Source organism: Poecilia formosa, unplaced genomic scaffold, assembly GCF_000485575.1.
Source record: "Poecilia formosa unplaced genomic scaffold, Poecilia_formosa-5.1.2 Scaffold73, whole genome shotgun sequence".
In the NCBI taxonomy this organism is placed as follows: domain Eukaryota; kingdom Metazoa; phylum Chordata; class Actinopteri; order Cyprinodontiformes; family Poeciliidae; genus Poecilia; species Poecilia formosa.
The window spans coordinates 2,192,542-2,204,544 of record NW_006800012.1 but is presented as its reverse complement, the minus strand read 5'-3'; the positions used below and the strand labels follow the sequence as shown (position 1 = coordinate 2,204,544).

The window sequence follows — 12,003 nt, the reverse complement described above, 5'->3', positions numbered from 1 at the left end:
GCCTGATCCATCAGCCATCATAAATGATCCAACATGTCTCACACTTGTCGCAAGCAGTGATGTTTTTCTGTCATCCAGTCAACGGACAGTGTTGTGTGTCACCAGAAGCTCCACTATAATCTTAGTATCCTAAACCATTTCCCAGTGAAGCTACAACTGAAGGATTTGTGAGATATGGTTTGGTTGCATAACCCACTTTTACAATTAAACACAGAAAATGGCGTACTGGAACATATCGACCTGTGTTGTACCACTAAGTGAAAATAACACATTGGTCTCTTTGACGTTGACACACCAATAAATAAAAGAATCATCGCAGTACCTCCACTTGAATCTTGCATTTCCATGTGCACCAGATCAGGATCCAAATCCACACCAGATACAGACCTAAAGACACACAGAGGAATTCCATTATTATGAAATGTTTCTGATTGTTTGGTTTGATGTTAGTTCGTCATTCAAATACTGTATGTATGCACAGTAGTGCATCAGAGATTTATCAAAGTCAGATATTTTCCAGACTGGTGAATGGTGACGCAATACCAGGTCACATTAACTCCACTCTTTGGTGTGAAAGTTGTTATTGAAAGAAGCTAACAAAATGAATGATTTAGGTATAGCGATAGTTTAGTGTTTAACTGGCTTTTAGAAGTATAGCAATGCTTCCTACACATCAGTTGTTCATTTAGGATGCTACGACAAAGAACAAACTTTTGCTTATTAGTTTTATTTTGTTTTGTTTTTTGTCTGATTGTTTCAGGTATAAAAAGGAGCCATCTGCTACAAAACATCAACTTGTTCTCACCTTGGGGACTTTTTGATGAACTGCTAAAGAAGCAAATCTTAGCTGATTCAGCTAACATTAGCTGAAGGGATAGCAGCAACGTAGCGCTGCTTTATGCCTTTAGGTTTTCAACATCTGTCTGTTTTGATAGATTTGGCAATGTTTTGGAAATCAGCGAGTTAAATACGTAGTGAAAACACACTGCTGTTTAGAGCTAGCAATGCTAACCACGCAAATAGCATCTATAACATAAGACACTAAAGACAGGTTTGTTTTTGTATTTGTCTTAAAATAGTTAAAACTCTGTAATAATGTCATCCCAGCAGAATATATGAGAAATAAATAAACTGAGTCATAAATGAGGACATCAAAGCATGCTGGTGAACTGCCTTCCAGCCCCCAAGGTGCCCGAGTAAATAAATAAAGCTTTAGTTTAAGGGAAAGTAAAAAAAAAAGGAAGCTTCCATTTCATTCTGAAACACTCAGAGTTAAATACAGTTTCAGTCTCATTCTTTGAGCCCTTTGGTAATGTGTAAAATTTACAGCACGTTTGATTAGAACTCTGTAGTTTAATGGAGAGTTAAAATATCATTACTTTTCTTATATAGACAATTAAAGAGCAATTAGTGCCATATAAGGGTGTATGGAAGGAAGAAAAACATCAGACTGCTAAAAGGAGTTCCATTTCTTTTTATATAAATCAAATGGGTTTCATGATTAAAATGTATTTGATCTAATATGAATTTGTCTTAATCAGGGCTCATTTTAATGCTGTGAAATAACAAACATTAAATACAATCATTTTAATCAATACAGCTGATCTGGGAATTTTTCAGATCAGCTGTAACTAAAGAGAACAATGCATCAGCTGACCAAAGCACTCTCCAGTTTTCTGTCAATAATTTTTCTTTTTTTAAAGAGATTTTTCTTAAGTGGAAAATAAAACAGGCTTGTGTATTTTGTCAACATAATTTTCAGAAAGATCGAAAACCTCCTGGAACAGTTGCGACCTTGACAATCTGAGACCTCATTTTCTGCTACTTTCTTGTCATTTTATCTTAAAAAGCAATGGCTAATTAATTAAAAGCTTCTGAAATGATTTTCTTTAAAGTATACATCTTTTAAAAGTGTTAACAGTCCATTAAAGTTCTTTTATTTTTAACTTTAGAACCAGACAAATTCTCAGTTAATGGTCAATAACTGTAATGCAAATAATCTACACCAGGGTTCCTCCGTTATTGTAAAATTACAAATCATTTATGTAACGGACTGATTCTTAGTCTTAAATTTATAAAAATGTATTTTTACTGTATAAATTTGTGCCTTTTTTATTAGGAGAATAAGGCATTACTGACCAGAAGATTCTGTCCTTGGTCACCCTCTCTTGAAGTAAAGTCCACTTGCGGCCCAGATCGGTTGAAGCGACGAGCTGGAGACGAGAAAACAGTGAGACAGAAAAACCCAACACTTAGTGCGTTTAGCTTTAATCATGGCCATAACCTGCAGCTTATTACCAGCTGGATCGCTCACAATGGAGGTTAAATTGATGGGATGGAATATGAAAAAAAAAAAAAAAATCATCCAATCAAGCTACAGAATTTCATGGTTCACCAAGTCAAGATTGAGCTCAATTAATTATTAATCATAACAGGTGAGGACTGCAAAGTGCATGTGTGGTGGGCGTGCGTGCGTGCGTGCGTGCGTGCGTGTGTGTGTGTGTGTGTGTGTGTGTGTGTGTGTGTTTGAAACTTCTTGAACTATGCTCAGGACAGTGTGTTGGTAGTAATATGCAGGTTGGTTGAACCATTGATCGTGGTTATAATGAAATTCTATCGATTTTCATACTGTCCTCGATATCTAAAGAAATATAATTAAAGTCAGAAAAGAATTTGAGCGCAGAGCTCTCTCTATCGTGCGACTTTGACAAAGATTTACTACCATTTCATTAAACCTCACCTTTCTTCCCTACCCTCATTTCTCATAATCACCTGAACATGTGATTTATCCTTTGTGAAATATGTCGTCACTAAAGGCCCTTCCTGTTAAATATTTAAAGCTCTGAGTATAAAGAAGCCTGGACCCTTTTTTGTGCCATTTATTTACCCATAAATGTGAAGAGGACTCAGTCAGAAAACATTGTGGAAACAAAGAAACGGGCTGCTTTCGATGGGGGAAAAGCTGCTTCACAGTCTAGGTCGCTGAATCTAGACCGAAGAGGTTGGTGTGAAGAACCTTGTTCAGGACGTTTCCAGATGTTTCTGAGGCGAAGTCAGAAATTTACCAAGTCTCAACTCCAGTAGGCAAGACTGAGTACACAAGAACTGAGCTCAATGAGTAAACTGCATATTTACGTGTTGTTTCGTGTCTCTGACTGCAGGTCAGGTGCTATGGGTAGTGACCAAAAGGACTAAATCCTTTCCTCTTAAGAGTTTAATCTTAACTCAAGAATCCATGTTAGAAAGTGTCAGAGTGAAATCTGGCTCTGCCAAATCAAGCCAGTAAACTCAAGCAGTTGAAGGAACTGGTAAAGATGTCTTTGATAACTCAGAAGAAAAGATCGGAGAGTCTTGCTGGTGATTTGGAGGAATGGTGTTGTACGACGGGACTCAATTCTAGGAAGCAGAAAGAGCCTGAAAGAATTTTTTTTTTTGCACTGAGACATTTATTTAGCTGTGGCACTTGAGATTCCACTTGCACCACTTTTAAGTTGTGGCTTACAGTTTCTGTGGAGTGCAGCTTTTAACTACCAATAACAAACTTTGCTGGACGATAAATTCTCCCAAAAGTTACTGCGATAAACGATGTTATTGTAGTTTTGAGACCGTTTCCAAGTAACATATTGGTGATGGCGTCGTAACGCAAGTGGAACCTCTCAAAGATCCATTAACTTTATCTTCTAATGAACATTTCACATTGGAACTGGAAGACATTTTAAATACCCACAATAAATAAATAAAACAACAAATAAAATGGACACTGAAGTCTCTGTATACAGAACTGTCCTTCAAAATGAGGGCTAGTTGAGACCAATACACCAGACTGAAGACTTTGGTCATCCAGACTTAAGTACAAAGGCCTAAAATGATTGTAGCAAAAGATTATTTTTTTCTTTGCAAGTCAAATCTACATCTTATGAAAATTGTACTCACTATATGTATGATGATGATGATTGGCGATCTGAATCAGATTTATACGTCAAGTATTTATATGTCAAACAAGAATTTTAACTCCGGTTTCACATTATCGTCAATGAAGACACAACGACGATAATTTATTCCTCATGAACTTAGAACAACTGAATGTGATAAACTATAAATGTCAGCCTCTGATATCAGGCACAACCAGCATGACACAAGGTCTCAATTATAGACGAGCGCAGAGCCTTTCACACAGACGGGTCTCTACTTGTGCGGCGCGGTCGTTGAGCGACTGCAATGCCTCCCGGCTACAAAGAGTATGGAACTAAAACAGCATCTGAAGACGTTTTCAGAGCCATGAAGCCACATTATTATCTAGCTGTGGATGTGTGTGTGTGTGTGTGTGTGTGTGCATGTGTGTGTGTACATTCATTAGGCAGCACCTGAGGATCCCTCCCTGCCCTACATCTGTCACCGTTAAATAGCCGGTTTTAAGGCTTGCACTGTAACTGACAATTTCCCTCTAATGAGAACGCAACGCTTTGAAGTTGCATGAGAACACAACGTATTGTCTTGCATTCGGAGACGCCCTCTACGCCTGAGTTACTTCCACGATAATTGTCGACTCAATATGTGCTGCTCACTTTCAGTTCGTCTCCCAAGGAAGCAGTTTATATAATCAGGCCAAATGTTAGAAAATTAACAGCACGCCAGTCTGTCCGCTGCTCATATTTTCTTGTTCTAGCAGCATTTCCCACCACGCTGTGAACAAGAACAGCCATGTCGCAAACGCTCAGCTGCCAAGTCCATGACAGAGATACCAATAAGACGGATTTTCGAATCAGGGACAGACTTGGTGTGCTTGAAACAGGAAGTCTCAGAGTCCCTCGTCCCTCACCCGTCCGTCCTTGCAGTACGCCAGCAGCTTGTCTTCCTCCTTTGGGTGGAAGATGACAGTGTCTGGTGTGAAGGCGACCGCCTGCCGTTGGAAGGAGGAGCCCTCGTCTGTGCTGATGAAGAGCATCTGGTCTCGTTCGTTGATGGACGAGCCCACCATGACCACCTGAAAGACCAAAGGCAAAGAGAGGTCAGAGGTCAAACGCCTGGAAGGGTAATGTTCTACAGTGGTGTTGTTCAGAGTGGGGGCCGCCAGAGGGCGCTGTGGGGTGGTCTCAGAAAGTTGGGAAAAATTGCAAAAAGGAAACAAATCTTAGAATTTTTTTTTAACTTAATTTTTTTTTTTTTTTGCATAATTTATTTAGTTTTGTTGTTCAATCTTTGTGAAATAAAATAATTGATTGAAATGTTCTTTTGTTTCTCTTGCTAGACATAAACTAACAAATTGAAAGTGTGTTCAAAAAACAAACCAGCTGTCACCCACAGGCTTTCTCGGAAAAAAGTCAGTTTTGGGCGTTTGAAAGCTGCGACAAGGACTGTAAAGAAAAACTGTATTATCTGGTAATAAATCCACAATATCTTATCTGATAATTAGATTTTCCACCAATGAACTCACGGCCATCAGTATGAGGCAGCATTTATGCTAAATGAATGTAGCAATTATTGAACAGTGACTATAAGACATTCTAAAAGTTGATATTCTGTAGAGTTGTGCATATTATCTCTCACACAAATGAATTTTGCGACTTCACGTTTACATTTATTCAGCCATTTTATAAACCTCAAAATCGTTCTTTTTTTTTTAAATCAGCTTCAGAGGCGGACGACCTTGCATTGATTATCTATTTAGAGTTTTATAGCTCACAAAGTGAAAGCACTAAACACGGGCCAGAGCAGGACCTGCCAAACCACCAATCACAGTTATGAGCCATTTAAAGCTAGCAATAGCAGAAATCAATAACAATTAATGAGCCAGGACCATTCATGCGCCGCATAAGAGAAGCGGGACGCTGACCAACGAGGATTTGTTGGTGTAAATTATGATCCAGACTTTCCATTCGCAACACCAGACTATATTTAAGTCAGTGTGTGTTTGCTGTTGGTGTCAGATGAAATAATGCAAAGCAGTAAAGTATGAAGAAGTATGTGAACATAAAACAATTCGAAAGGTTTTAATCAGTGAATATGATTGTTGTACGTGGATGGAACTCAATATGCCTTTACACTACAAATCTCATTAACCCAGCAGCACTCACATCCTGCACCAACAAGTAGATCAAAATGAACTATTGGTGTACAAAGATACTATCAACGTGCAAAAGGAGGCGTCCAATCGCAAGATTTCTAAACTCCGAACTGAACCACAGCTGCCTGACTGCAAATAAGTAAGAACTGTGGACAAATTTAAAGGGATAGGAACCTGGGAAGGGAATGGTTATTTCATCTGGTTGTTTTGTCACATTTTTGATTAAATATCTTTAAGGCTACAAGTGTGAAAATGTAACATCTATTACCAACGGCATGTACAGTTAAAACCGGAAGTTTATATTCACCAAACTAAAAAAGACACAAACCTTTTTATCTCACCGCCTGAAGTTGTATCAGACCACACTCAGAATTAGATAATCATGCCTTTGGAAACTTCTGAGTTAGTTGGAGGCAGACCTGTGGATGTATTTGAAGACCAAACCTGGAACACTCTGCTTTCTTGTTTGACCCAATGGGAAAGTCTGTAGAAATCAGCCAAGATATCAGAAAGAGAATTGTGCAGCTGCACAAGTCTGGATCACCATGACAACTAATCACTGACGCTTGACGGCATCACATTCTTTTCAAACAATTATATGCAAGTATAGATATGATGTGATGTCCAACCCTCATACCGCACAGGAAGGAGACAAGTTCTGCGTCTTAAATGTGCAGGTAGACACCAAGGTCTTTCACAAGCCAAAGACCTTGTGAAGACGCTGGTGAAACTGGTGAGACCGTATCATTATCCACAGAGAAACGCATTTTGTACCGACATGGGTTAAAAGGCCATTCGGCAAGGAACAAGTCTCTACCCCAAAAGAATGAACAAAACACCAAATTGCAGTTCCCAAACACAGACTCTCATGTTCAGAGACATGTCCTGTGGTCTGATGAAACCAAAGTGGAACTGTTTGGGCGTGATGATCATTGTTACATTTGGAGGAAAAACAGGGATGCTTGTAAGCCTAGGAAAACAATTCTAACAGTGACGTACGGAGGAGGCAGCGCCACGAGGAACTGGTCCACTACATAAAACAGTTGGCATCATGAGGAAATAACACTATGGAAAGGCTAAAGACATCAACCAGGAAGATGGCACTTGGGCACAGATTGGTGTTCCAAATGGACAATGACCCTTACTGTACATCCGAAGAGGTTACGAAGTGGTTTAAGGACAAGGTCAATGTGGCAAATCACAAAGTCCTGGTCTTAGTCCTAGAGACATCAGGGCAGCTCTGAAAAGGCATCTGGAAACAAGGCGGACTACAAACCTGACTTAGTTCTGTCAGTTCTGTAAGGAGGAATAGACCAGAACTTCAGCCAACTACTGTGAGAACAATGAGGAAGGAAACATAAAACATTTAATAAACAGTCAAAGACAATCCAACCAAATACTGAGGACATGTATGCAAACTTCTGATTTTGAAGATATTAAGTCAACTGCTACAGTTAATGGTCACCTATCAGTGAATTATTGCCTAAAGTTGATTGATTGAATTGGTGAAACTGTTGAAATCAATTATTAAGACGGTCTTTGGAATTGAAAACAAAGGCAACCTTTTTTTTTTTGTCTTGGAACTTTATCCCTCTGGCTTTTTGGGTTGAGAGACTCTATGAGATTTAATTATCAGTATGCTTTGTGATTTTTACCAAAAACTAAAACAAAAATCATTGCTAAAAATGGGAGCTTTGTTCGGAAAACAAGAGGAACTAAGATGGGTATCCAAGAATCCTTTAATGTTATTTTCTTCCTAACATTCATTTATAAGCAAAGTAAAGTAACTAAAGGCAGCCTTGTACTGCAATGTTTAAACAGAAAAAAAGCACTTTGCCAAATATGAATTTACAGTTTGCCCAGCATTTCCATCCCTTTTAATCATAAAGCAGGCAGATTCATCAAAACTAATGTTGTTTGTGTTTATTTAATTCTTTTAAAATGTTTTTCCCCCTTACTATTTTTCTTCTTTTCTGCTCTCCGTTAAGATAAAAGGTTCAACATCAAATAAGCTTCACACTTGCAATGCACTTAACTGTAAAGCTGCAGCCGCGTACTGGTTCTATATTATATTAGAGAAATTAAATAAATTTATATGCCTAGAGACGCACACGCAGCGACTAAGAGGGCGCAAATTCTTTTTGGTATTCTCATCATGACTGCAATTAGGCAGCGTGTGAAGAACGCCTCACATCTTTCTGGCTGGAATGCTTAAGTGCTCTGTGTCTGTGTGGGTGCGTGTGGGTGTGTTTGTTTTTAATACCTTGTGGGGACCATTTTCCTGACACATACTACGTTGTGGGGACCCACTGCTCCTTGTGGGGTCCAAAGCCTGGACCCCACAAAGGGAAACGCTGTTTTTGGGTCAGGGGTTAGATTTAGGATTAAGGTATGAATTGCTCCATAATTACTTGCTTGGCTGTTGGTAACTTTCAGCTGAATAAAATTCGACATCTGCGTTGAAGTTTTGGTTATTTACTCTTAAGAATTTTTCAAGTAATTAGATGTTCGTATTCATGCTCTTATTTTGAAGTGGGTGAAGACTGTTTACACTGAAGTTTTATTTCCTCTTCTCCTGTTCTCGCTCTTTCTTTCTCCAATAGCTTTATTTTAAACAACAGATATAGAACAACAAAGTACAACACAGACGGTAAAGATATAAACATAAATTATATACTTAAGGAAATTATAGAACATGTAAATTAAGTTAAATTTAAACTGGTGCTTGAAGGTTGTAGTCTTTCAAGGGCAGATATAATTTGAATTGAGTTAGCGTTTTAGCGTTAACCACGGCTAATTATCGTGTCAGTGTAGCATATTAACCTTAGCAGAACGGGTTATGATTAGTGCTTCAGGGTCAGAATTTAGTTGTGTCGCTAAACTCTTATGATAATTACTGTAAAAGAAAATGCATGTGACTAAATCTCACTCGACCTCACATGGATTCCATTTGACCACAAAGTTAGAATCTGCTGAAAATCTAAATCTTAAATTAAAATAGACTTTACAAATCTTTAAACCATAAAACTATTATTCTGACCTTCATTTTTCCTCGACTCTTACTTAAACATCAAACATGACTCGTGAAGATTTTGGAGAACGTTGAAACTGTTTATTGAAGGTTTGCACTTCATTAGATAAGTCACACACATAGCATGCATAAAACGACAAACAACAACAAAAATAAAACAAAAACACTGCTGTCAGCTTTTGTTGCTAATTTTTGTTGGTCTGGACCTTGAGCAAAAATGTTTAACAAGTCCCACAGGTTTTCCAACCTGCAACTGTAGCAAAATTAAATTTGGTGTGAGGTCATGCCATTTCCAGGTTTAACATGCATGAACTAATGATATATTTATATATATATATATTTATTTAACAACATCAGACATCTCAGTCCAGAAATGTGCAGTTCTAGGCACAGCCAAGATACTGCGCAGAACCCTCAAGCTCCCAGGCCTCTGGTAGAGGACCCGAGCTCAGGGGTTTAAAGAGACCACCCGCGGAGGGTGAGAGGGGAATTTTTTATTTTTTTTTTATTTATAATTTTTACCCTAGTATTAGACAAATTGGGTCAATTAAACATTAAAATAGAAGCTCTCACACAACCTGTGTGCTGAAAAATGTAATTTTTATTTCACAACTATCCAGACTTTTAAAACTATTTTTTCCTAATAAACAAATAGCATTGTTGCAGGCAAAACAAATATTATGGCAAATTTTAAATTTTCAGTTTTAAAACCACTAATAAATGAGCAAAATTGCTTCTATTAGCAAGCACAAGTGCCAGAAATGGTCTGTTTGAGGACAGGGCTGCATCCTTTCTTACAGTACTAGCCTAATTGCGCACCCCAGTCTTTCTTCTGATAGATGTCTCACTGTGGTTTCTGCTTTAAGTTCCTGAAAGGCAGAAACATCCATCAGCTCAACCTGCCTCTGTCAGCATGTCCCTGTTTAAAGGACATCACTCAGTTTAACCTCTGACAGATGGACATCCTCAAACACAAGCATCCTACTCCATCAGCACACACACACACACACACGCACACACACACACACACACACACACACACACACAGATCAAACCATCGGGTATATGAACAGGGCTTTAGACGCTTAAAACCCTGAAAACAATCAGGCCTTTGAATCTGAGGGTGTTAGCACCTAGAGAGGACTGTCTACAAATGTGTGCAGATCTTTGTTGATATTCTGCTAATATCAAAAAAGACACATCATCCTCCTACCACTTCCTGTCGTCGTCTTTGCCGTTTTCGTCAGTAGTAAAATGGTAAATGGACTGAACTTGTATAGTGCTTTTCCAGTCATTTTGACCACTGAAAGCGCTTTACACTAGAGTCACATTCACCCATTCGCACTCACAAATGCGCATACGTTTATACGCCGATACGCAGATCAGTAGGCAATTTAGGGTCAAGTGCCTTGCCGAGAGGTAACATCCAGCTGTTGATCACGTGACTTATGTGATGCGATGAAGGTGTTCCCAATGCAGTTTTCCAAAAAACAGCTAATACAGCCAAGAAGCCATCTCATCACAAAAGCTTATCAAAAAAACTAGAATTTTTATCAAAATCACCCTGTCTCCATTTAGTGAATTTATTTTCGGAATTCCAATTTGCGCAATTTTATGGTTAACAGAAACACAACTGATGAACCAGGAGAGGAAGCTGCAATCAAATCCACAATCTCCTGTTTGCAAGAAGACTATGCTCTCCCCATTGAGCTACAGTCTTCCCATTGCTGAAGAGATGACAAAAAGATATAGATATATATATATATATATGTCTATTGTAAAGCTGAGATCACAGAGATTCTGATCTAACAGCTAAGAAATGAATCTTTCTCCAGGAAATTAATGACTTCATCATTTTTGCAAGTCAGTTACTGCCTGAAGCGGAGTTCATGAATCTTTGGGTCTTGTTTAAGAGAGATGGTAGGATGAAAGAGGACAATGGATAAATGCATCAGGGCTCTGGCTGTAAAGGAGAAGAAAGAGCTGAGTCAACAAGCGAAGCTCTCGATTTACAGATCCAGCTGCGTTCCAACTCTGATCTACGGTGGTGAGAAATGGATCACGACTGAAAAGACGACACCCTGGATACAAGGAAATGAATTTTCTGTATATGGAGACTGAAATCAGCATTGGAGATAAAGCGCATAGATCCATCAATCGTGAGGAGCCTGAAGTAGAACTGCTAGATCATCATCCTTTAGATGATGATCAAGATGCCTACTGGATGACTCCCCCTAGAGGCTTTCCAGGAAGAAGACTGCTGGGCAGAACCAGAGCTGACTGAAGGGGCAGTAAGGACATGCAAGATAGTCTGGTAAACTCGATTTGATTGAGCACCAAAGTTGCATCATTTGTTACATTTTCAGCTGGTACTGTTTGCTTTCACACTGAATTGTGTCAGACGATCGAAACCCTTTGAAAAACCTGTACCGCTCCACACCCCTTCACCTGTGGCGGCGCTGCTCCATGAATTACTGTAGGGAACAACAAAAAAATATCAGAAGACGACATGAGCGGAACTTCCTTTGTCGCAAAATGGAGTAGCGTCAGATTTCAGCGGATGTAGGATCACACTTTAGTCTTTGGTAAAACTCCACAAGTTTCTGCCATTTCTGCCAGTAGCGCTAGACTTTCATGCTAGATTCTCATGTTTGTTTTGGTTGCATTTACCCAGAGAAACCTGCGCTATAGTCCACTTCCTGCTTTGGGAGCTGTCTCTGGTCCACCTGGCGTTCACATATGCATTCAAACCGCACCAGAGTTCACTTCAATGGAACCAAAAAGAGTAGGTGGAAAAGAGTCCGCTATTTTTTGTCTGCATTAGTTTGATTGCGCATTCGACTCCCAAAATGAACCGGACTTTGTAGACAAACAGACTAGAGTTCGATTAAAGCAGACTAAAAAGTTC

The 12,003-nt window shown here is 39.0% G+C and overlaps 1 protein-coding gene across 3 annotated transcripts in view; it reads right to left on the bottom strand.

Annotated features, from left to right (window-relative positions):
• Positions 1-12,003, bottom strand: part of sorcs2 (sortilin-related VPS10 domain containing receptor 2) — a 299,117-nt gene that overhangs the window by 43,562 nt on the left and 243,552 nt on the right. For all 3 annotated transcript variants that reach the window (XM_016673344.1, XM_007555888.2, XM_016673345.1), the window contains exons 4-6: positions 4,820-4,984; positions 2,140-2,213; positions 323-387 (exon numbers count right to left, since the gene is read on the bottom strand). In XM_016673344.1, the coding sequence (XP_016528830.1) occupies positions 323-387; positions 2,140-2,213; positions 4,820-4,984 (304 nt within the window). The remainder of the gene's footprint in view (positions 1-322; positions 388-2,139; positions 2,214-4,819; positions 4,985-12,003) is intronic.